The sequence below is a fragment of the Silurus aristotelis genome, assembly GCF_946808225.1.
Source record: "Silurus aristotelis genome assembly, chromosome: 19".
In the NCBI taxonomy this organism is placed as follows: Eukaryota; Metazoa; Chordata; class Actinopteri; order Siluriformes; family Siluridae; genus Silurus; species Silurus aristotelis.
The window spans coordinates 14,950,708-14,974,605 of record NC_139592.1 but is presented as its reverse complement, the minus strand read 5'-3'; the positions used below and the strand labels follow the sequence as shown (position 1 = coordinate 14,974,605).

Genomic DNA, 23,898 nt, shown 5'->3' with positions numbered 1-23,898 from the left:
AAGGTAGATTTTACTCTGATTAAATTTTATATGAGCTACATTGTACTTTTACTGAAGTAGATTGTGAGACCTGTAACTTTGTTTACTTCAGTAAAAAATGTATTGAGGTAACAGTACTTTTACTTGATTAGAATATTTTATTATTCTTTCCACCTCTGCTCATAGATAAGTTATTTGAAGATATATGGCCCAAATTTCATTTTCTGTAACTGTGTTATAAATTAAAGAGGGAAGAGAAGTGGTTCAAGATGTTGCAAGTATCTCCTCAAAAGGGAGATGTGAAAGTGCTTTTATGAAATGCCAATGCAGCATATAGATGTAATCTTATGCCAGTTAATGAGTAATAATACATTTCACAAGTCTTTTGCAAAATTCTATGTTTGTGACATGTATTCAGCATAAATTAGACTATAGAACTATGTTATGTCTTTAGGGAAAACATTTATTTTTACATTTTCATTTTATTTTCCTATTGTCAGTATACATTTTTTAAATTCATGATCTCCCTCTGATAGGACAACCACATCTATCACCACTGAGCCACATGGGAGCCTGGCATTTTCATACCTTTTAATGATCATTTGTCTTAAAGAAGAACCATATTAGCATTGTTAACTTCTCAATCATCTTAATTAACAGGGGTAATCTTAGATTAGCAGTTTTATGATCTTAGATTTTGTGTTTGGAGCATCTTTTGAATGAAAAAACTTCTAAATCTACTGTCGGTATACTTAAAAAAAAAACATCCTTCTAAACGAGTTAAGACCACAATATACTGTAGTTGGCGTTCAAATAGATCAGTGTATCTAAGTTTTTTGGAAGCAGTCGGCAGTGTTCAGGTCTTAGAGTTTTGCCCACAAGGCAGAATATCCTTTCCACTGTTGTTGTTGTAGCTGGCACTGTAAAAACTTTCTTGGCCATTAGTGAAAGTAGAGGAAAATCAATAGACTTGCGCTTCCAGTACTGCAGGGGATCTTCATCTGTGGGCTCTTCATGGAGGTATGCAGCCAGCTCCTGCTCTATACTCTTGGCCTGTGTAGAAGGTCTGTCTTTGATGAAAGAGAATAGTCTGCTCCTTTTAGATGGAGATGGCTGAGGATCTGAACTCTGCTCTGGTGGACTCACAGGTTGGGTGTGCTTTCCCATCTCCTCCAGGAGAACCTGCTTGTGCCAGTCTCGGTCACTGCTCCAAGACAGCTTGAACTGCGGGTCCAGAGTAGTGGCGGTAACAAACAAAGGATCCTCTAGGACACCAGCTAATTTTTGGTCCAGTGCATGAGTCAATCCTGTTACCAGTCCTGCACACTGGTGGGTCACAACTTCTGCCAGGTGTTTACGTAGGCCCAGGACACTGGGGAGAGCAATACTGATAGACACATGCTTGTCTCCCTGGACCATATCTGTGGCTTCCTCAAAAGGCTCCAAGATTTCAACCAGTTCTTGCAGAGTGGCTTTTTCAACACTGTTGAGAGCCAAGTCATTTCTGTCCACAATGTCTTCCAAAAAATCTAATGATTCAAGCATTTGCCGCATTGTTTTTAACTGGGTGTTCCAGTGCCTGTTCGAATTTGATGGGTGCTGTCCATTTCCGATTGTGCCAGGACTAAACACTTTACTAAGTTTTTCAGGAGTCACTGTAGCCACAACATAGTTGTAGAAGCAAGCTGCTTTTGTGAAAGTTGTGGATATTTCAGCAGAACAGATCCCTTCTCGTATGCACTGACTTACTGAATGGGCAAAGCAGTTTATCCTACACCGACCCAGGCACTGAATTAAAGAATTCTGCTCTGCTGTTCCACCTACTGCATTCTTACCTTCACCATTTTCTTCATCACTACTGGCTTCCTCCTCATCTTCCACAACACCATTAAAATGGAGATAAAAACCGGGTAGGCAGAAAGTAGAACGGCTTTCACTAGGGGCGGGATCAACAACTATGCGAAATACTTTACCTGAGATATCATGAGCATGACAGATCTCATCAAATTCACTGAGAAGGCGCTGAGTATCCCTATAGTTTTGAAGAGGAATACATGATAACAACAATGACTTGATCTGCCAGTCTGTGGTTATGAAATGGCATGTGACTCCAAGATATCCAGAACTGTTGTTGACAGACACAGCATTGTTCATGCACAGGTCCAAAGTGATACTACAGGACTCGATTCCTGAAAGAGCAAGTTTGGTCGCTAACTGTACTTGGTAGCTGTAAGCCGGTAGGAGCTGCTGTTGAATGTAATAACTAGGCTCTGGGACGTAACGGGGCTCAAGGAGCTTAAGCAAGTCACGGAAGCCCTCATTCTCTACAGTCTGCACAGGCTGCAGATCACGGATGATCATCTTGGCAATTGTTTCTGAAATAAGGGACTGTCGTGGATCATTCCGGTCAAATTTGCTTGTTCCAGCCCCATTTTGAGAAGCTGTTCGACTGGCCCCACTTATGGGTGTATAGGACTGCACAGCTCCAGAAGAATAGCCCTCTCTTTTCACATCTTTTTTCCTCAAAAACTCATCGTACATTGCTTGATGTTTACGCTGAAAGTAGGAAGGAAGATGGCTGTTAGTAATTATTGAACTTTAAAATACATACACAAAATGTGCACAAATTCTTTGTAGCTTATTGTGCAACTGTAAAGACAAACAGTATATTCCAATATGTGTACATAAACAAAGATTACACATAGGTTGATTGAATAGTTAAGGGTTCCTTGTTACATAAAGAGGTTGACTTTCTGACAGGGAAACCTCCCAACCCTTTTAAAAACATCAACATCAACAGCTTGACAACTTGTATTAAAGCAGGTCAAATTTGGTGCTTGGAGTACAATTCCCTTACTGGATCACTGGATGTTCAAAAGGGCACCTAACAGTGAAGAACGTATTGGTACCGAAATGTTTGCTGCATACCGGAATTGGTCCATGCAGGCGCAAAACAAATCTTATTTCCGGTATGGCCTAATTAGCAACAGTGACACTTCACAAACTCTCTATGTGTGTGGGTGGGTGGATGAATGGATGGATGGATGGATGGATGGATGGATGGATGGATGGATAATTGTCAATAACTATGACAGAATTTCCAGACTTCAATCAAACGCTAATTAGAAAATGCTAATTCAAACGTTTTTGCAGGTGCACTGTACCTATTAGTGTGTTGCATAATTTGTTCCATTATTTAAAATCATGTGTAAAACACAGCCATTAGTGTTGCACAAGTGTTGCACTCTTAATGCCGCTCCCAAGCCCAGATAAATGAGGAGGGTTGCATTAGAAAGGGCATCCAGCGTAAAACGTGCCAATCAAATATGCGGATCACAAATCAGAATTTCATACCGGATCGGTCAAGGCCCGGTTTACCGGTGGAAATTGGGCTACTGTTGGCTGATGGGGGAGAAGGAGAGGAGGAAGACGTCTATGTTAAATACATATTTTAAGAAGAAGGAGGATCATAGGGTGATGTATAAGGGTGGAGGAAGGTGCACACAGGTGGACTATGTTCTATGTAGGAGATGCAACCTAAAGGAGATTGGAGACTGTAAGGTGTTGGCAGGGGGCAATGTAAATAGACAGCATGGGATGGTGGTCTGTAGGATGGTTTTGGAGGTGAAGAAAAAGAGGAGGAGAGTGAGGACTGGAAGAAGAATAAGATGGTGGAAACTAAAGGAGCAAGGCTGTAGTATGATTTTTAGGGCAAAGGTCAGACAAGGATCGGTGGTGGTGAAGAGGTGCTGGATGATTGGGCAACTACTGCAGAAGTGATAAGGGAGACAGCTAGGAATGTACTTGGTGTGACATCTGGAAATAGAAAAGAAGACAGAGACTTAGTGTTGGAATGAGGAAGTGCAAGAATGCATAAGGAGAAAAAAGTTGGCAAAACAGAATTTTGACCGACAGAGTAATGAGAAAAGTAGGCAGGAGTACAAGGAGATGCAGCAGCAGGTGACGTGGCATGTGGGAAAGCCAAGGAAAAAGCATATGAGGAGCTGTATGAGAAGCTGGACACTAAGGAAGGAGAAAAGGATTTGTAACGATTGGCCAGGCAGAGGGACTGAGCTGGGAAGGATGTGCTGCAAGTTAGAGCAATAAAGGATGGAGATAGAAATGTGTTGACTAGTGAGGAGAGTGTGTTGAGAAGATGAAGGGAGTATTTTAAGCAGATGACGAACAAGGAAAATTAGGGAGAGAGAAGGTTGGATGATGTGGAGATTGTAAATCAGGAAGTGGATAGGATTAGTAAGGAGGAAGTGAGGTCAGTGATTAAGAGGATGAAGAATGGAAAGTCAGTAAGACCAGATGACATACCAGTAGAAGCATGGAGATGTTTAGGAGAGATGGCAGTGGAGTTTTTAACCAGGTTAAAGATTTTGGAAGTTGAGAGGATGCCTAAGGAATGGAGAAGGAATTTGCTGGTACCGGTTTTTAAGAACAAAGGAGATATGCAAACCTGCAGTAACTACAGGGGAATGAAGTTGATCAGTCACACCATGAAGTTATGGGAAAGAGTAGTTGAAGCCAGGCTGAGAGAAGAGGTGACCATCTGTGAGCAACAGTATGGTTTCATGCCGAGGAAGAGCACCACATTCGCATTATTTGCTTTGAGAATGTTGATGGAGAAGTATAGAGAAGGTCAGAAGGAGTTGCATTGTGTTTGTGGATTTAGAGAAAGCATACGACAGGGTGCCGAGAGAGGAGAATGCTGAGAATGGAGCCGCAGGAAGGAGGAAAAGAGGCAGGCCAAGGAGGAAGTTTTTTGGATGTGGTGTCGGAAGACATGCAGGTAGTTGGTTTGAAAGAGGCAGATGTAGAGGACAGGGGGGTATGGAGACGGATGATCCGCTGTGGCGACCCCTAGTGGGAGAAGCCGAAAGAAGAAGATTCAAAATCATGTGTAAAACTAGTTTTTGCATTTTTTCATGTATAATGGCAGACAGAAATAAAATTTTATCTGTTTGGAAATGTATTCTGACCATTTTTTTTCACCCATGCACTGTACATTTATGCTAATTTAAATGCAAATATGTTGTGTGATTTTTATTTGATTTGTCACATTGTGACATTTTCTTGTGTCCACAAATAAAAACATATTTAAAAGAAAATAATTTTATAATGTATAATGGCCAGCAAAACAAAAAACAAAAAAACTGCAAGTCCAATATATATCAATAATATAATGATATTAAAAATGTAATAGAAATTCCTCCATTTGATATTGCATATTTTCTTTCTTATGTTCCAACATGTCCAAAAATAAAACTGAATGCCTGTATGCATTCATTAAATTATCAACATTGTAGCCTAGTTAATCACATGTAATGTATAAAATACTGAAGGGAAATTGTGTCTTCACAAAAAATCAGAAAACTGAAATGCATAAATAATAACTAAAAATTAGATTGGATGTTCATCAACAAAACTATTAGAACCATTTCTTTGGTTTTAACATATAATCTGTATTTTGTGTATTTGTAACCTTTTAACAGATATCTTGTATTTAGGACAATACAGAAAAGATTTTATAGATTCTGTACAGAAGAGAACTGCAGGAAGAGTTTTTTTTTTTTTTTTACTATAGATAAAAAGAAATTGTGGCATAACGGTGTAGTATAATGTTTCTCAAGGTAATATTTATGGGGAACGACCTGGCCCGGAGCCTTTTGGATACTCTGGACTTATAGCTGGAAACCTTCCACCCAGGTTACTAATATTGTTGTTTATCACCCCACAAAAATCACTGTAGCCTGAAACAAGAAGAACTCAAATGTAAGTGCTGCTGCAAAGCACCGGTTCGTTACAGTCTTGTTTAGTTAGATGTCTTCCATTTTTCACAACATGCCAGTGGATGAAATGTCTATGCAAAAGTGCCCCTCGGTTACTTGAGTTTGGTAAATGTTGCACTGTGATATACGATCATCCCATCCACCTGAATTCTCACCTCACAGCCAGTGTTCTGGGGATAGGCCCCGGATCCATCTCAATCATGATACAGTGGTTACTTAAAATGCATGTTAAATGCAAATATCTGAATATAGACCTTTAATTCTCATCTGAATTATTGGAATCAAATGATTTACCTTTAAATGTGTAACGAAGTTAGAGGTGACAGTCCGCTTTGCCTGTATCCTTGTGCCACAAGCTTTGCAATTAGATTCGATTTTGCCATTTTCACCCTCGAAGACAATGTTGAAGTAATCCAGAATGGACACTCGCGAATTTGACGCCATCTGGGAACATGAAATCCTCTGACACTGATGCAACGAGACACCTACACACTTTCAGCGATCGATAGAAGACGTCTCTGCTTTATGCGTTTACACAGTTCCGAGATGGCGTTCCGGTGCTGATGATGATTCTCCGTTATTCTACATGACATCACGCTTATTGTTTGCATCAGCTCCTGGTACACCAAACCTACCGTTTGCGCATTCTGGCAAAATGTATGCAGGTCGCGTTCAAAACGCTGTTTTCACGGGCCAGTGCTAAAATCACAGCATCGCACCAAGGTTAACATCTGGCATCAGCAAACAGCTGTTTGTTTCTGTGCTACTGTTTTGGATAGCAGGAAGTGGTCGGGAATGGGGAGTTTTTCTCCTCCAGTGTTTCCGTTTTCCACCTAGAGGAGGGAAAAAGCACGCATTCAAAATGAAAACTGCATCTGACTTGGATTTATGAAAAATACAAGTCAGATACACTTTTCAATTGCAATTATTATTATATAATATAATTATATTATTAGCAAGTGTAACTTTAACACTGGCTGTTTTTGTTGAGAACAGTGTCGTTGTTGATATTTTATGGAGCACGGAGAGTTAAACAGAACTGTAAGGTGTTGAGGTATCACCCGTGATGCTGGGACAAAAACTGCGGGACTAATAATAATAAGCCACAGCATTGTAAGAGTAGTGCTTTGCAAGCACTACTAATAATAATGAGGAGAAGAAGAAGAAATAACAGAAGTAGAAAAGTGATGATTAATACAATTTTTGTCCAGAATGTTCAACACTCAATTGTCAGATTTTCAACACACAAATATCCAAAAGTTTTACAAAATTTTACAATTTAACACAGGGCAAAATGAAAGTTTGAAAAAGTATGGATGAATTTTAATGTACACTGTACTCCTGTAGCTGAATAACAGGAAGGTGGCTAAGTAAACACACATTTTGTTTATCATCACATTTAAAAGCATATTACAAGTTTGATTGTTTATTTAATTAAGAATCACTTACATTGTCATACACATCAATAGAGACAGTTAAACATCTGAGAAACAAATAACTTATGGAGGAAAACTGAGTGAAGTGTTATTCTTTCAATTCAGAGACAATCTTCTCTTTGTCCTTCATCTGGGTCTTCATCTCCAATCTAGTTTTCACAATTGCACTCTGCATGGTTGCGATCTCAGCTGATAGAGTAATGACTGCAAAGATTAAATGAAAACGGTAAGTAACTAACAATTTTACTAGGGACCACAAAAACTTTTTTTCCCAGAGGTTTACTACTAAACACTATTCAAAAACAAAGTATGATATAGATTACTTAAACATGTTTATAATATCACAGGAATAAAGAGAAAACCTAAATCTCAAAAGAGAATTAATATTTATTACTATATCAGCTTTTGTTTTACTCAAGTGAATGCATGTTTTCATATTTACTACAGTTTTTAATATTAAGATTTGTGTGATATCGTCGAACAGTTCAGAACAGCTGGTATATACTGACCTCTCCACCATAAAACAAAGTGGATGGATATCTGCTGATAATTACAGCGTAAGTACTTAAAAAAAACACCTCTATACTGAATGGTACAGAAAGGTTGTGTTTTGAGCCAAACAAACATTGTATTGTACAGTATTTTGTTATACTATTACAAAGGGTTGCAACTAATTATTATTTTGATCATTGATTAACCTGACTTATTTTTTCAATTATTCTGAAATTTTTTTATTTAAATATATTTTTTTTAATTACATGTTTTGCTTATTCTATCTACATAAAACCCTAATTCAGGGTATTTATTTATAAAAGTGTACTTAAAAAAAATGCAAACGCCACTTATTGAAATTAACCATCTTTAATTTTGACAGCTTATAGTGGCTGCTTGTTCAGTTTATGGGGGGATTTCTCCTTTGAACAAATTTCCTCATGCTGGGTTGTTTCTTTTTGTTTTAATAAAACAAAAATAAACTAAAAATACCAACAGCATTTGAGTATAAAAGATGAAGAAATTTGTGTAAATCAACATTTGTATTGCATTTTGCACATGGCAAGTTGATTGACATGCTTTAAAAAAAATGCTTTAAAAAAAAATCTATGTAAAATATAATACAACATTGTTTTGACAATTTTTGTTTAAAAATATAAAATACATTTTGTTCAGTTGTGAAGATATAAGCATCCAGAATATATAATCAATTTAATGTTGTATAATAATCAAATGATGTATGCATAAATTAAATATAGAATCATTGAAAACAAGCATTTGAACGGAGTAACGCCGCGGTAAATCATGTTTGAAAACAAATAAGTTACTGTTGTAGTAGACAAATGCTATAAAAAGAGAATAGGATGGAGAAACACAGCAAGCTAACAGGCTTGATTAAAAACAGGGTAAAATATGAATTGGTGTATAAATGCATTCTTCTTCTTTTGGCTGGTCCCATAAGGGGTCACCACAGTGGATCGTCCGTCTTCATACTACTCTGTCATCTACATCTGCCTCTTTCAAACCAACTACCTGTATGTCTTCCCTCACAACATCCATAAACCTCCTCTTCGGTCTTTCAATTTTTCCTTCTTCCTGGCTGCTTCATAATTAGCATTCTTCTACCGGATATACCCCATGTATAAAATATTTTAGTTAAAACATTTAATAGTTTACTGCTGCTGTTATTTGCTGCTTTTAGATTTTGCTTTTGTTGCCACTGTTTTAATTGAATCCATCACTACACTTGCAATCAGAAATATTCAACCCCTAAAGAGTTTTAAGGATTTCTAAATAAAATCTTTCCAAAGTGCAGGATTCTGCTTTGAAGAAGAACGTAAAGCCTTCTGTTGACAAATCAAACCTTGGTGATCATTGGATCTTCCAGCAAGACAATGATCCCAAGCACACCTCCAAATCAACCAATGCTTGGTTGGGGAAAAGATGCTGGAGTGTCCTGGAGTGGCCTTCTCAGTCACCAGATTTAAATCCAATTAAAAATCTTTGGTGGGATTTGAAGAAAGCGCAGTTGCAGCACAGAAGCCATCAAACATCACTGAGTTAGAGGCAAAGATTCCAATCGAGACGTGAAAGAAGCTTGTCAGCACTTATCGAAAACGCTTGTTAGAAGTTATAAAAACTAAAGGGCGCTCCACAAGGTACTGAAGCTGGGGGTTGAATAATACTGCACATGCTCATGTGTTACAAGACTTTTTTCATTTGAACTTCAAAGTTAAGTCAACTTCTGTTGTCAAAATAACTCAAATATGTATCAATAAATATTGTTTTATTTCACAAGTTTTTTTTATTATTATTTATTTTCATTATCTTTCATCAACATCACTGTATTGTCTATTAAGGTGAGGGGGTTGAATATTTCTGATTGTGAGTGTATGTTGCGAGCGAGCTGATTGTGCAACCTTGTGCTCGTGAGTCATGACAGAACAAATTCAGTGCATCTGCCCCTACGTTAGCAAACAAACAGTTTACACAATAACACTTCATTAAACTACACCATTTTCACATGATGAGGAGTATATAGTTTTTGCTTACTGTGCTGATGTTTTGGCATAATCTATGGCACCAGTGTTTTCTTTTCATGTGCTCATGCATCACTGTGGTACTTCCATCCCACAAAATCTCTGCTTTGCATAACTTGTAAGTTCTTAGTTGTGTTTAATAGAATATGCTTCCATGTCTTGGATGACTTGGGACACACCCTTTTCCTGCTACCAGTTGACTTGTACTCTGGGCCGTTTCGCAAGCGGCTGTGTTCTCTTACCGTCGCACTAACCCATAACTTAAGCAGCCCAACTAATCGATAATGGCATTCGATGACAACAAATTGAATTAATAATTATTATAGATTTTTTTCGATTAGTTGTTGCATCCCTACTATTATATATAGTTAGACAGTTGCACTGATTATGTAATTGCATAACTTCCTAATTTTTCTCTTCAGGTTTTCAAAGCCAAGCTTAGAAAACCTGAATGTATGAGTAAAAACAGCACATTAAGCAAAAAAGAAAAAATAAAGCTTTTATGCTTACCTTCTTTAAATGCTGCCTGAGCTTGCTTAAGGTTTTGTGGGACAAGAATCCCAAACCATTTCAGAGGATCTTGCTTAATTGAAGATTTCTCACTTTTTGAATTAAATTGAGTTTCCTTCTCACATTGGTCTCTGGAAGTGTCTTTTTCTTCCTTAATGTCTGTCTTGGTAATGTTTACTCGTTTTCTGAGGCCTGCAAATAATTGTGCTTTGTTTAAAAAAAGTTAATTACTCTACATTTCATTCATTTTTGGTTATCATAATAATGTGGTACAATCGTTATAACGGCTAAAACATTATTTCCATTTCAACCCTACCTCCTTCTGTTGGTCCTATGGTCTCTAATGTATCACTCTGTTTTAGTTCTTCTGCTTTGTCATTAATTCGCTTGCATCTGAATGCAGCTTCACCCTTTTCAGATAGGCTGCATTTCAGTGGAACACAAATAAGAAGTCAAGGCCAAATACTGCAAAATTCTACAAAGATAAGTAGGTGTGCATATAATGTAAAATAAGTGGTTGTAAAGCAATTAGCTTGCACTGTCAAAAATTCTTATATTTTACGTTTCTTTGGAAGAAAAGAAAATTACATAGCAAATGTATATATTTACCTATCAATAAAGTACACTACATTAACTCCAGAAATATGCATTAAAAAAACACCTGGCATGGACAAGTACAAGTGGCTCCATCTCGCTGGCATACTGCAGGGCTGAGACCTGCTTGTTTCCCATCGAGTACCGAGCCTTGGAAATGTTGAACCATCCCTGTAAAATTACAAATTAGACTTGATACAGGTAGACAGGTAGTATACATCCGATCGAGGTAACAGTATTCGACAAATATGCAGACGATCACAGTTACAACTTATTACCTCTTCTATGAGCATGTTCAGTTTTTGTCGTTTCTCCTCTAGAATCTCAAGCTGATCCATGAAATGAAGTAACTGCTCGTCTAAGCGTAGAGAAGCTGGATCCAGACCCATTTCTACACGTGTGACTTGAATCCAATTTATCAAAGGTACTGATGGTCGGCTTCGTGCAGTAAAACAGAAAAACTAAAAACACAGTTAAACAGGATCATTAGTTGCGCGTCCTCATTGCATGCGCTCCTGTATTTTCTCCATTCATGGTGTCGCCATGACAGGTCATGTGACAGAAAGAGTCAGCTGACAGCAAATAATGACATTTCCGGTCCCTGTTTTTTTATTTACAGATTAATTTTTCAGAGCATTTTAAGTGAAACCATGCGATATACATTATAATGTAGATAAACCATACCGAGCAACCTAACCATGTCTAATTGTTATTTCCGTTTATCTGTACTTTCAACGGTTTAAACTAAAGCTGAAAATCATTGAAAGGTTTGCTACATGTTAAAGTGAAACTTGAACTTACATTTGTTCTCTAATGAGTACCACCGCATGTTACAAATATGTTTTACAGAAAACTATTGCAAATAGCTTTTTTAATTGAATTGTTAACAAAAACAAAATTTACCGTTCCCATACCGGGAGTCGAACCCGGGCCGCCTGGGTGAAAACCAGGAATCCTAACCGCTAGACCATATGGGACTTATTAAGTATAGATCATACGGTCCTTATAACGAGTGAATATAATATGACAAACTAAAAAGCTAAAATAATAATAGTTTATTCGCAGAATTATGTAGACAGTGCTTATACATTTATACATTTATTTTAGCTAAACGGGCGAGTAACATGCAAGTAACGGCCAAGTAACATGCATATTTTGTTTAAAGTGTCTGCTATTTTAACACTGTTTAAGTGTCTGCTTACAAAGCCTTCTACAATAAGTTGATTCTATTGTACTGAGGATAATATACGGGGGGGTGAGGTTAAAATTAATTAAATCAAGAAAAAAAAGCGTCGCGAATGGCATCGTGGTATGCTCTTTAGGGGATTTTTCAGGTTCTTTGCCCGTGCCTCGGTAGCTTGCCGTGATCGTATAGTGGTTAGTACTCTGCGTTGTGGCCGCAGCAACCCCGGTTCGAATCCGGGTCACGGCAGAGACAAGAGGCCTGACTTTTTTTTATTTTTTTTATGTAAGGTTTTAACCAACTTGTCAAATCTTGTTAGGGAACACACATTATCTGCATTTTGAAAATTAACACACCTGGTGATTACAAATAACAGGCTAGATTTATTGTAGGAGAAGATTGGAATGATGCCCAGTCTGAGCTGTGCACTCTCCAGGAAATGGAGTTGATTTATTTGACAGCTCACTTGGACGGTATTAACAAACACGAAGCCGTGTATTTGATGCACAATCACTGAAGCTCATGTGACCACGATAAAAGTAAATGGTCTAAGCTAGAAAAAGCTTCCCACACAGACATTTTAATTTAATTTAGAATCTGACTTCTTCTGAGGAGAGGAAAGCAAATGCAGGTGAGATTAAGTATTTAACATTAGAGTAAACCACGAAACCAACACGGATTATTTTGTTTACAACAACAGTATACTTTTACTACAATCTGGTGAAGGTGAAGGTTCATTCACTTCCTCGTGGCCTTGCCTATGAGACTTATAGCCAATCCGGTGTCTTCTTGTGAATGACGTCACTCGTGTTTCGAGTGCCACCGTCCAGTAAAAATGGCGAAAGCGCTTCTCCAGGCGGTCTGGCTACACAGCGTGATTGTTTATTAGTCAAGGCGTGTTGTAGTGGGATGTAACTTTTGTGGCGCGATGTTTATTTAGGTTTGCTGTAATTTATGACATTTACATTTCGTCCGCGTTTCGTCTGGCTGTCTATGGACATATTCTGAATGCTGTTTGTCATTTCAATAGTTTTTAGTGCAGTTTCTTTGTTTGATCTTTCTATTTGTAATTTAAGGTAAGCAAAACGATTGGACCGACTTTCAAAAAATAATTTATGTACATCTAAAATACAATAATTGTGCATATAAATGCATGCATGTATTTCAAAATATGCATAATGATCTTAATGCTGCACTTACATGTGTGATTTCTATATGCAGCTGCATATTAATGCTGGCTCAATATTTTTTTCCCAGTGTATTTGACCCTTTGTACAACCTTATTTTTGGTGTCTATGTGACTGATGTGCACTTGCTGTTGCAGTAAGTTTATTGAAAACCTTGTTTTTTTGTAGATGTCAAAGATGGCAGCTGAGCCTATAAGTCACCCGTACTGGCCCAGAGACCTGTTCATCCCGAACTACACTGAAAATGAGCGCTCCATGTTGGAGATCGTTACTTTCCTGTTCTCACTGTCAGGACTGCTGATGTTGTTAGCCTGGACTTTGACAGGAAAGAGCGTTGGAAGAGGAAGACTGAGTACATGGAGAAGGTTAGCACTGTGCTGGTTTACCGTGTGTGGCTTCATCCATGGTGTCATCGAGGGTTGGTTCTCTCTCTACTACACCGTCATTCCAGGAGACCAAAGCTTCCTTTCTCAACTTTGTAAGTGTTTAATAAAGCCTTAAATGCCTTGTGCACAAGCAGTTAAAAATCTCCTTAAAACTTTAGTAAAATTAATTATACAAACTGTAAATTAAAATGTCTAGCTTAGGTAGGTCAGACCCAAATAACTCCTGTAGTTGACTAGAAATTATGTTAGAGTTATGCTTATTTGCCTGAGCAAAATGCTTGGTATTAATTCTAGTCTGTCAGTTCATTAAGGTTTAGGGTAATTCTCAGGATAGAGTGGTGTGCATCAGTGAGATGTTTTTTTTTGTATATGTTTTTTCTTTAGTTCATCTTCATTATGGAGAAAAGTTGCTCATTCAGATATGTACTTCTAAACATGCAAGTCGTTCAAGCACCTGTAGGTGGAGCTGAAGCGTAGAAACTGTGCAGTCGCCCACAGAGTCAAACTTAAGCCAGTTATAATAGAAATATGATATTTTCTCAGGCCAGAATTGGCCCGGGGACCTTCAAATTGACATGTCTGGCTAATTGCAACTAGACTAGTGATTGTCAGTTCAGTGAATAGACTAATAGGACACACATAATTTACATCTGAATACTTGTACATGTTGTGATTACAAAGAAAATAATAATGGCTTGATTCATTATGGTAATATTTATTTTCTTTTTTTTTACTGCATACTTGTTTTATTACACTATTTTCTCGCCATTTACGTCAGGCATAAATGCTATCCATTTTAGTGATAGTTTAGGCTTTAAGATTACTTATTATTACAGAAACCATTAATAAAGAATCAGTTGCATTGTCGAAGTGCATGATAAAAGATAAAAAAAAAAAAAAAACCCAGTTATGTTTGTGTTGTTACTGTGGAGTGGAAAATACGTAGACATATTTCACTCTATTCCTTTAAGTTATTGTCTATGAATTTGCAAGTACTATATGTACATAAAGAAATTTCATGTCACTGGTTTTGTGTGCACAGGTGATATTGCATTACCTGTCAATATTACATTTTCTTTTTCTTCCACAGGGAAGGAATATTCCAAAGGCGACAGTAGATATGTCATGTAAGTTGTGAGAATAACTTGGGACTTTATGTAATTCATTCTGTCCCAGGGGCAACTTTTTCTCACCCTTCTTTGTATATCTTTTTCTAGAGCAGATAATTTCACTGTTTGCATGGAAACAGTGACTGCGTGTCTGTGGGGACCTTTTAGCCTGTGGATTGTTGTGGCATTCTTGTATAATCATTCCTACAGATTTGTACTGCAGCTAATTGTGTCTCTAGGTGAGATGTTTTCTTACACATATTCATAAGTAAAGCCATATGTCTTTATACTGTATTTCTTTATATTAGCAGGTAATTAATTAAATTAGTTTAGATTTTGATTGGGAATCTGATACAGTTTTCACCCATAGCAAGCATCTTTTCAAATCTAAAGATACATTGTTGGAAATGTTTACTCAAACAATAGAACAACATAGTAAAAAAAAGGATGATGATGATGGTTTGTAATTATAATAGTATGTAATCAAGTCAACATATCACAACTTTTTATATCAGCTGTGGCAAAGATCATGAAATAAGAAAATCATTCCCTACAAACATTTGTAACACTGCATATTAACTCCCTAAACTGACAGTATTAAAAGCACTGATATTTCATACATATGCAGGCTAAGATAAGCAGATAAGTCATAATGGCTGATAATAACTTTAAATACCTAGACCTTTGCCCTGTATAATCTAAAAATTTATGTTAAGTTAAATGCTTTGTTAGTATGTATATGTCAGCCCCTAATTAACAGTTATCTTCTCTGTCTATAGGTCAATTGTATGGAGCAGTGCTCTACTTCTTTACTGAACACAGAGATGGGTATATCCACAGCCAGTATGGACACCCTATCTATTTCTGGTTCTATTTTGTCTTTATGAATGTTCTATGGATTGTGATTCCTTTTATTCTTATTATGGACTCGTGGTTCCAGTTGAGTTGCACCCAAGCCATGGCAGACAAAACATCTCCCAAACGAAAAAATAAATAAAAGGACGGATGTTCCTGGAAAGAGCTTAATAAAAGGATGAAACTGGTGGGGGGGGGGGGGGTAAATTAATGTGCACTGTTCTAGGTGAGATTTTGAATATAATTGCTGTTTGTGGTTATTTTATGTTATATTCATACCACAATATATGTAGGTATACACAACCACACAAAATGTTCAATCATTTCTTTGCTTTTATGAGATTACCTGTATAGATGGTTCTAATAAATTAACAACCCCTATATATTTCTAAATATAGTAATAATCATGACAGAAACACTGTACTGAAGGTACAATGGAGCTTGAAAATTTGTGAAACTTTTCAAATTTTATAGAATTTTATAGAATTTTGCGTAAATATGACCTAAAACATAATCAGATTTCCTAAAGTCCTAAAACAATACAAAAGAGAACCTAATCAAATTAGACAAAATTATATTTGCTCATTTATGTATTCAGAATGTATATACCAGTGTATACACCATTGCATACTCTTAATAACATCCTAGAAACCAGCCATAGATGTTCTTTTTCTAGATATACAGTCATTACCGCAACTTTATTATATAAATAACAATTAACGACAACATATGGCCACTGAAGTACAATGTAGGTGTAAATAATGTAAAAAAAGAAAGTCACAAACATTATTTTTTACATTATTTACACCTACATTGTACTTCAGTGGCCATATGTTGTCCTTAATTGTTCATTATGAACAATTTAATTGTCTTTAATTCTTAATTATTAAGGCTGAAAAGGTTAGTCCTTTATTTCATTAACCAGTTATTATTAAAACTATGCATGCAAGTGTGCCTAAAGTGCATTAAAGAAAATCATTACAGCATAACATAAAAATGTGTTAAAGAGTAGCGAGTTACAAATGTTTAACTATACAGATTAAACCACATTTAACCACAGATTCTCACTGCTTTCTAAAGTACAGTTTCTGAAGTCAGGAGGCTTGTGAGTTTTGCCATTATCAAGCCTGTAGTTATTATTGAGTTCTTATACAAAAGGACTTTAATGCAAAACTTAGCAAACTAAAAAAGTAATTGGCTCTAGCTTTGATACTTAGCTATATAAACATTTACGGTCAGTTTAACTGTACTTCGAAATGCAGAGCAATAGATGTGCTATTCATCCTGCACACTGGATTATAGTGTAGAGAATTAAAGCATGTGAGTTAAATATTTATACTGGTCGACATAGTTATCTTCTAAAACAAGTTCCGAAAATCCGCGAATTTTGGACGCACCCCTGCAGCCCCTCTTTCTTCTTCCGCTTCTTCTTCTTTCTGCTTCTCCTTCTTCTTCTTTCTGCTTCTTCCTTTAGGGGTCGCCACAGCGGATCATCCTTCTCCACCACAAGCCCCACCCCCCTGTCCTTTACATCTGCCTGTGTCACGCCAACTATGGTACCTTAATGAATTCATCTAGACGTCACTTTTATACAACAATGTGTTTTTAAATGTTTTATTAAACTTTTTTAGTGAAAACACATTTTAAAATGCTATTCCTAACGTTCCCGAACATTCCGTCCCGCCGCGGATTCCCGCGAATATTAAGATAATCCGCAACTTGCTGTTAGTTGGGCTCCAAATGAGAACCTGCTAAATTTCCGAGCCGCGAATTTTCTGCGGTTTGACTGTACAGTACTTCAATATATGGCTGGGTTTGAACGTTTAATAAGTATGGTTTGTTAATTACAACAATTACTTTTGGGGAAATGTGTACACAAAGCCATACCGCCGAAATAGCTCAGTTGGGAGAGCGTTAGACTGAAGATCTAAAGGTCCCTGGTTCGATCCCGGGTTTCGGCATTTTGACAATTAGTTTAAAACTTTGTACATGTTTTTTCTTCTTCTATATTTCGTAGCTTATGTATTACTTTTAGTTGTTAACGTGCAATTTGTACGTTTAAAGACCTAGGTTATGTTTAATATATTTAAGCATGTTTTCTCATAGATTTTTGTCAGTTCATACCTCATGAAACAGATCAAACCATTTCTTCTAACAAGGAGCAGTCCTGTTTCCAGCTTCAGAGAGCCAAACCCCTGTGCTGGCAAATCACCGCAGATGAAACATCCACTCTTCGTCCCATTAAAAGCCTTGTTTGACTTTTTAGACCTTTCTGGGACCCTAACCCTAGTCTTTTTAGCTAAGAAATACTGACTACATTTATACTAGTAACATAACACTAACTCATGACTTTACTACTTAAAAGGCTACTGTATGTGCTACTGCAATATAAACATTTGCACACTGTAAACAATTTAAATCACACAATCACCACTGACTCCACTAGTCTGCTCGGTGTGAACCTTGTGAACCTTCAATTGGAGAGAGTATACAGACAGAGCAAAACACAGAATTATAAATTCTAAAAAAATTTATGAACATCTAAGAAACAAATAAACACTTGTACAGTAGAGTAAAAGTGTGACTCTTGTCCAGTCTCTTGCAATCAATATAAATCAAATATGCAATTTGTGCTGCTGAAATTCATATACACTATACAGAAGGAAGTCAGATTTCTTTGCATTTTCAGTCACTGTGATCCAAACCATAGTTTATATCAAGAAATCCTGAAACTGTGCACCATCATACTGACAACATGACTAAATATTTTGATGATTTTGTTTGTGAACAAGGACAAAGGGACTTTTCATTCTGATGGAAATTAAATGTTCATTGACACAATTACATACTTTTGAGAGATGAACAAAGATTTTGAGAAAAGGACAAGCTATTGCAAGAAATCCAATGTTTTGTTCTGTTTGTACAAATTGTTTTGAAAATGCACATACTGGTTGGCAAATATTAAGAATGATGCAAGAAATCCTCCAAAGTGCTTTTTCCCTTTTCTTTCTTTTCCTTCTCGTTTCCCTCATTTATGCTGAGCATCTGTGTAATGACAGCATTTTCACTGCATGAGAAGAGCTGTATACAGACCAGTAAACTCCTGTAAATTCCACTGATTTTTTAACATATTCAGAAATATACTGGCCGGAAATGTCAAATTCCATATGTATGTGGCCGACGTAAACTTCTGTGTTGACCATTAGTTGCCATGGTAGATAATCCTCTCAGGGTATTTTTTTCCCAACCAAGAGATATTTGCATTTCACACCAATAGACCTTTCATATCAGGCTCAACCTTTTTATTGGTTCCACCTCTTTTAGCCCATCTCTAAATCTTAACAGCTATTGAGCCAGCATATGCATTAGGCTTAAATTTCAGCCCACCCACACCCCAGAAATGTAGGCCTGCTTATTTGCCTTACAGGCCTGCAGTATTGTTCACAATATAAATGCTCAGTGATGGACTTTAGATATATTTTATTAAAACAATTAAATATATATATATATATATATATATATATATATATATATATATATATATATATATATATATATATATATATATATAAAGAACAAAGTGAAATATACAAATTCTAAGTATAAATAACAATAACAATTCACAATACAACATGGACTATAAAACTATATAAATTATAAAATAATACTAAATAAGGTACTTAAAATTACAGTTGAATAAATAAATGCTCATCTGACTCTGTGTCAGCCATGTACCGCGGAGTAAAGTTAACCACCTGGAGAGAGAAAAACTCCCTAACTGCGACTGGATGACCAAAGAAAAGATAAGACGTGTGATTGGCCAAGGAAAGGTGGAAAGATGGAATGCCAGAGAATGGCACTGATTAAGCAAAGATAGAGAAAGTTCCGATACTGGCTGAGAAAAGATGGCGCTGATAAATCCTGTACTTTATATACTCATAAGTTGGAGGACAACTGTCTAAACATTATTTGTGCATTATAAAAGAATGTACCTTGATAGTAATCGCTATTAGTAGTAGTGGTCATTCAAATAGTATTTAAAAAGTGAAATTCACTTTAAAATCAAAAGCTTTGCATAGTTCCCACATTATTATTATTGACCATTTAGATTCAATAATGAGAAATAATGTGGTTTATGCAGCAGGTCTTTCAGCTCACTTTGTTATATTTTTGTAATATTTAGACACAACACAAACAGACATTAACAATGTAACACATTTATAAATAATTTTATTGGTAGTTGTTCAGCATACATCCATAACACAATCACCATGCATAGAGCAGTATCTCTTGTCAGGGAACATATTCCGTTAAAACACTTTCAGATCATTGGATGAGCTTTGCATTTCTTTTTGAGCTCTTTTTAAGTTTTGTATAGTTTTAATATGCTACATTTACATTTGTGCACATACTGGTTTGTCAGCAAACCCCTAGGTAAACATTTTGCTTAGCCTTTGCCCAAGCTTATTGTCAAACTCTTTTGCTTTTGCATTTACGTTTTTCAAGGCATTTTGGGCAGAGGCAGAACCTGGTTGGAGTTGTAGGACTTTGCCAAAAGCTTGCCGTGCTTCTGTGAAGTCTTCCAACTGCAGACATGCTTGGCCAAGACGATACCAGCCTTTCACGTTCGTCGGATCCAGTGCAGTGGCTTTGTTGCTACTGTTCCTAGCTTTTGCTGGCTGGCCAAGTCGGAGCTGACACAGAGAAAGATTAGAATGGAGTTCTGCTTTCATGGTCCTATACTCCTCCTCAGTTTGGATATAAGTACTTTTTGATTCCGTATCTCTATTTACTGACTGAGTTTCTAGGTCACTTTTCTTATCACATGCTCTGCTTACGTCAACCTTCAGAACCCCATCTTTCCCTTTGGTATGTCCCTTTAAAGTAATGAGCAGCCTAACAGCACAGCAGTACGAATGCATTGCTCCCCAGATGTCTCCCGTGCTGAAGCGCTGGCTGCCCCTCTGCTTATGAGACAGCACCCAGGTCAACTTCTCTGCTGGGATCATCTGCCAGGACTCCTTCCCTGGAGTGAATGAATGGAGCTGCAGGGAAAAACACTCACTTTTCAGCTGTCTCTTCTCTTCTTTCCTCTCTAACTGGGTAGCATGAATGTCACTTGGTGCCATTTTCAAATGCCGTTGATGAGGCCTTACTGTGAACTGAAGGAAACAGATTCAGATTTATGAAGTAACATATTTTAAGTGGAATATTGGTATTTTGATATTTTTATGTTATTTTATTCAATTGTAATTCATAATAAAAAAAAAAAGTTTAACTCTTATTTAAGTATTGTGTGTAAAACTCAGATATCCCTACTGAATATAATATAATAAAAATCATTGTTAAATCATATTAAATTGTGATCCAAGTCAAATTTGTTTTAAACAATATGATGATGCAGCAGGGTAGCTTTACCATCTCACAGTAACCTGGATTTTTAAAGCACCGAACCTGTTTGTGTGAAATTTCCTATGTTCTCCTGTGTCTATGTGGGTTTCCCCTGGTTTCTCCAATTTCTTCTTAAAAGTCAAAACATGCTTGTCCCAGCAGACAGAGCAACCTGTCTGCTGAGCAACATGAATCACAAATCTAAAGTGTACTTCCTGCTTCATGGCTCAGTGTTCTGGCATGAGGTCCGGCTCCACTTTGACCCTGACCAAGATAGTGTTTAATGAATATAAATTATAAAAAAAATACAGTTAATACAGGGTGGGTAAAAAGTTACTAGAAATTTAAAATTGGTAATACATTTATTGAAACAAATTGTACATGTACTTCATTACATAGGAAAATGAAAGCAAATCTTTGAATTTCGCCAGTCGCCAGTCGCCACCGGCTTGCTCATCAGGGACAAACTTACTCATAAAGAACATATTCATTTTTAATCACCGCATTATCTGTGTAAAGCTGCTTTGAGACAATGTTCATTGTTAAAAGCGCTATACAAATAAAAATGAATTGAATTGAATTGAATTTCAACGTAGGCACAGGTGGCGTCAACTAGTTTCCTTAAACGGCCGGGAATGGAATGCACAGTCAGTCTTCAGAAGGAAGGTTTTGTTCTGTACACCTCTGTCTTTGCGTAGTCCAACAGGAAAAGGACTTCTTGAAGGTTATTCATGAGGTTTGGCTCATCCCAGCCTATGCCCTGGAAAATGCTGGTTTAACCACGCATGCACAGTACGAGCAAAAAGTTGTGTTGCACCTTCCTGCATGAAATAAGATCGCCTTCATTCTATAGGCACTGCCTAGTTACTTTTTACCACCCTGTAGTAGCATCAGAAACTCTCAAAGTTATCTGCTTTAGCTTTAATGCAATAGCAGAGACGTATTGGATGCCAACCAATCAATTAATGTGCATGTGTAAGCAGGTGAGAAACCAAAACTATTGACTGAAAGAGACAAAGCTGCAATCTGACACTTACCTCACAGGTCTCTTCAGCCCTCATTCCTTCCAAACAGCTTTCTATAATGTCACATTGTCCCTCTCCCACACGCAGCACTATCCACCTGTCCAGTGGAACCTGCAGGACTGACTCCTGTGAGCGAGGATACTCTGGAACCTGCACAGAACTGACACTGACTCCCGGCTCAGTTTTATCCGAATGTAGAGGCTGGGCATGATCTTCTGTGTGGTTCTTGAGACACACTCTGAGTTTGCATATGGACCCTAATAGAGGAGTGTCGTCTCCTTTCTTTCTTTCCCCCTTCCATCTTCTCTGAACCTCCCAAAGACCGCTAGGACTCAATGACAGCCATGAGTTTTCACTCGTCACTTGTTCTCCTGGGTCACTTCCCCTGTCCATAAATGACTGTTAAGAGACCTAAAGAGAGAAATCGTAGCAATCAATTGATATTACAGAAATATAAGCGAGACAAGATTTGATAGTATTAAATAAAGTTATTTGCTTTGGTGGCGTTAGATTTAAGTAAGCAGTCTCATTCCATAAAAACTTCACACATTTACATTTAGCAGTCAAACTTTCTGGACTGCATAGTTTTTAATCTAATCTTTAATCTAACGTTTCATCTAAATTATACCTTAAATTACCTAATGACAGTTGATAAAGCTGTGCAGCTAACTACAGTCAGCAGTCGAGTCTGTCATGCTGCTAAATTCCACTTCCGCTTTTTTGACTTGAGTGTTTTTGTTTATGAACGCAGAGCTCTGGCGCCACCTGTCGGACTGGGGAGTGTGGCAAGCGTTGGTATTCTGAGGTTTACCACAAGATGACGCTCCTAGTTCGCGATTTGAATATTTAATTTCCGTTTAAATCACAAAAATGTAAACTATATATATTTTATTTTTTATATTAACATTAGGTTGAACGCGTGGATTGTTGTGTCACTGTAAATTAAAAGGCAAAAACCACTAAACCCGTCTTTAAAATGCCTGCTGTAATACCTTATATTGTAGACGGGGGGAAAAAAAGAAACAAGGGATGGGATGAAGGGCAGAATTCCGAATGGATTTCTTATAAATCTTTACTTACATATAATGCACTACACATTGCTGGTTATTGTGTATATATACAGGTGTTGTGTTGGGGCCGCGGGAGTGCGCTACACGGGAACGAGCTTTCCGCCGTTTCCTGGGTGCGTGTGACGTCAGGAGGAACGTGTGGCGGGAGGGTACGAGGCCGTGTTGCCATGTCCGTAGATTTACAATCTAAGGTCGTAGAAGTGTTTCAGAAGGAGGTTGAATGGGTGCTGTGTATAGTAATTTGTCTCAGTTGCATTTCTCGAATTATTCTTAATATTAAATATTAAAGTGCATTCCTTAAAACCACTTTTACAAACAGCACAACACATTGAATTACTTGCAAAAGCCTGTACTTTTCTAATAATACATAAAGTATGTATTAGTGTCAATTAACATCATTGCCATCAGAATAACAATTCATTTTGCTATTTTTAACAAACAAGACAGTCAAAATGTTTAGTCAGATTGTCAATATGACAGTGCACAGTTTCATAATTTCCTAAAGTAAATGGCGGTTTGATTTACAATGACTGAAAATGCACATGGCTAAATTTCTTCTATATGGCTGCTAAATATCAGCAGCACAACACATTACTATATGTGGGGATATTGATTGCAAGAGACCAGACACGATTTACACTTTTACTGTACTGTACTGTAAGTGTTTGTTCATTCCTGGTTGCTCATCCATTTTTCAGAAATTATAATTCTGTGTTTTGCTCTGTCTGTATACGCTCGCAAGTTGAAGGTTTACAAGATTCACCTTTGACCTGTTTTAGAAAACTAGTTGATTATTGGTTGATCTGATGCTGTTCACTCTCCTACATTAGTAAAATTCAGGATT

The 23,898-nt window shown here is 37.1% G+C and overlaps 4 protein-coding genes across 6 annotated transcripts; 1 reads left to right on the top strand and 3 right to left on the bottom strand.

The window, feature by feature from the left end:
* Nucleotides 1-272: 272 nt before the first annotated feature.
* LOC310741963 (zinc finger BED domain-containing protein 4) lies at nt 273-6,715 on the bottom strand. The gene is made up of 2 exons (XM_083570409.1): nt 6,072-6,715; nt 273-2,535 (listed from the first exon to the last, which is right to left on the bottom strand). The coding sequence occupies exons 1-2, from the start codon at nt 6,219-6,221 to the stop codon at nt 760-762; spliced, it is 1,926 nt and encodes a 641-aa protein (XP_083426535.1). The 5' UTR covers nt 6,222-6,715; the 3' UTR covers nt 273-759.
* Nucleotides 6,716-7,187: 472 nt separating this feature from the next.
* Nucleotides 7,188-11,423, bottom strand: vma22 (vacuolar ATPase assembly factor VMA22). 2 transcript variants are annotated; one of them, XM_083521266.1, is made up of 5 exons: nt 11,127-11,423; nt 10,916-11,019; nt 10,571-10,677; nt 10,255-10,446; nt 7,188-7,417 (listed from the first exon to the last, which is right to left on the bottom strand). In XM_083521266.1, exons 1-5 carry the CDS (start codon nt 11,235-11,237, stop codon nt 7,302-7,304), a joined length of 630 nt encoding a protein of 209 aa, XP_083377392.1. In that variant the 5' UTR covers nt 11,238-11,423; the 3' UTR covers nt 7,188-7,301. The 2 variants fall into 2 exon arrangements, with proteins under 2 accessions (XP_083377392.1, XP_083377391.1); XM_083521265.1 differs by having other exon boundaries at nt 10,255-10,461; nt 11,127-11,417.
* Nucleotides 11,424-12,958: 1,535 nt separating this feature from the next.
* ebp (EBP cholestenol delta-isomerase) lies at nt 12,959-15,949 on the top strand. The gene is made up of 5 exons (XM_083569579.1): nt 12,959-13,107; nt 13,387-13,696; nt 14,695-14,731; nt 14,822-14,952; nt 15,493-15,949. The coding sequence occupies exons 2-5, from the start codon at nt 13,387-13,389 to the stop codon at nt 15,708-15,710; spliced, it is 696 nt and encodes a 231-aa protein (XP_083425705.1). The 5' UTR covers nt 12,959-13,107; the 3' UTR covers nt 15,711-15,949.
* Nucleotides 15,950-19,781: 3,832 nt separating this feature from the next.
* Nucleotides 19,782-22,767, bottom strand: fkbpl (FKBP prolyl isomerase like). Of its 2 annotated transcripts, none has more exons than XM_083521254.1 (3): nt 22,623-22,767; nt 21,997-22,395; nt 19,782-20,730 (listed from the first exon to the last, which is right to left on the bottom strand). In XM_083521254.1, exons 2-3 carry the CDS (start codon nt 22,375-22,377, stop codon nt 19,999-20,001), a joined length of 1,113 nt encoding a protein of 370 aa, XP_083377380.1. In that variant the 5' UTR covers nt 22,378-22,395; nt 22,623-22,767; the 3' UTR covers nt 19,782-19,998. The 2 variants fall into 2 exon arrangements, with proteins under 2 accessions (XP_083377380.1, XP_083377381.1); XM_083521255.1 differs by having other exon boundaries at nt 22,613-22,738.
* Nucleotides 22,768-23,898: the final 1,131 nt, after the last annotated feature.

Bases quoted from the DNA above. Each gene is read 5' to 3' on its own strand.
- LOC310741963 (XM_083570409.1), bottom strand. From the start codon at position 6,221: ATGGCGTCAAATTCGCGAGTGTCCATTCTGGATTACTTCAACATTGTC. The intron at 2,536-6,071 runs GTAAATCATTTG...TCCTACTTTCAG, and splicing joins ACTTCGTTACACATTTAAAG to CGTAAACATCAAGCAATGTA.
- vma22 (XM_083521265.1), bottom strand. From the start codon at position 11,237: ATGGGTCTGGATCCAGCTTCTCTACGCTTAGACGAGCAGTTACTTCAT. The intron at 10,678-10,915 runs GTGTTTTTTTAA...ACTGAAATGCAG, and splicing joins CTTGTACTTGTCCATGCCAG to CCTATCTGAAAAGGGTGAAG. The intron at 7,418-10,254 runs GTAAGCATAAAA...TAATCTTTGCAG, and splicing joins TCAGGCAGCATTTAAAGAAG to TCATTACTCTATCAGCTGAG.
- ebp (XM_083569579.1), top strand. From the start codon at position 13,387: ATGTCAAAGATGGCAGCTGAGCCTATAAGTCACCCGTACTGGCCCAGA. The intron at 13,697-14,694 runs GTAAGTGTTTAA...TTTCTTCCACAG, and splicing joins AAGCTTCCTTTCTCAACTTT to GGAAGGAATATTCCAAAGGC. The intron at 14,953-15,492 runs GTGAGATGTTTT...CTCTGTCTATAG, and splicing joins GCAGCTAATTGTGTCTCTAG to GTCAATTGTATGGAGCAGTG.
- fkbpl (XM_083521254.1), bottom strand. From the start codon at position 22,377: ATGGACAGGGGAAGTGACCCAGGAGAACAAGTGACGAGTGAAAACTCA. The intron at 20,731-21,996 runs GTAAGTGTCAGA...TGTTTCCTTCAG, and splicing joins GGGCTGAAGAGACCTGTGAG to TTCACAGTAAGGCCTCATCA.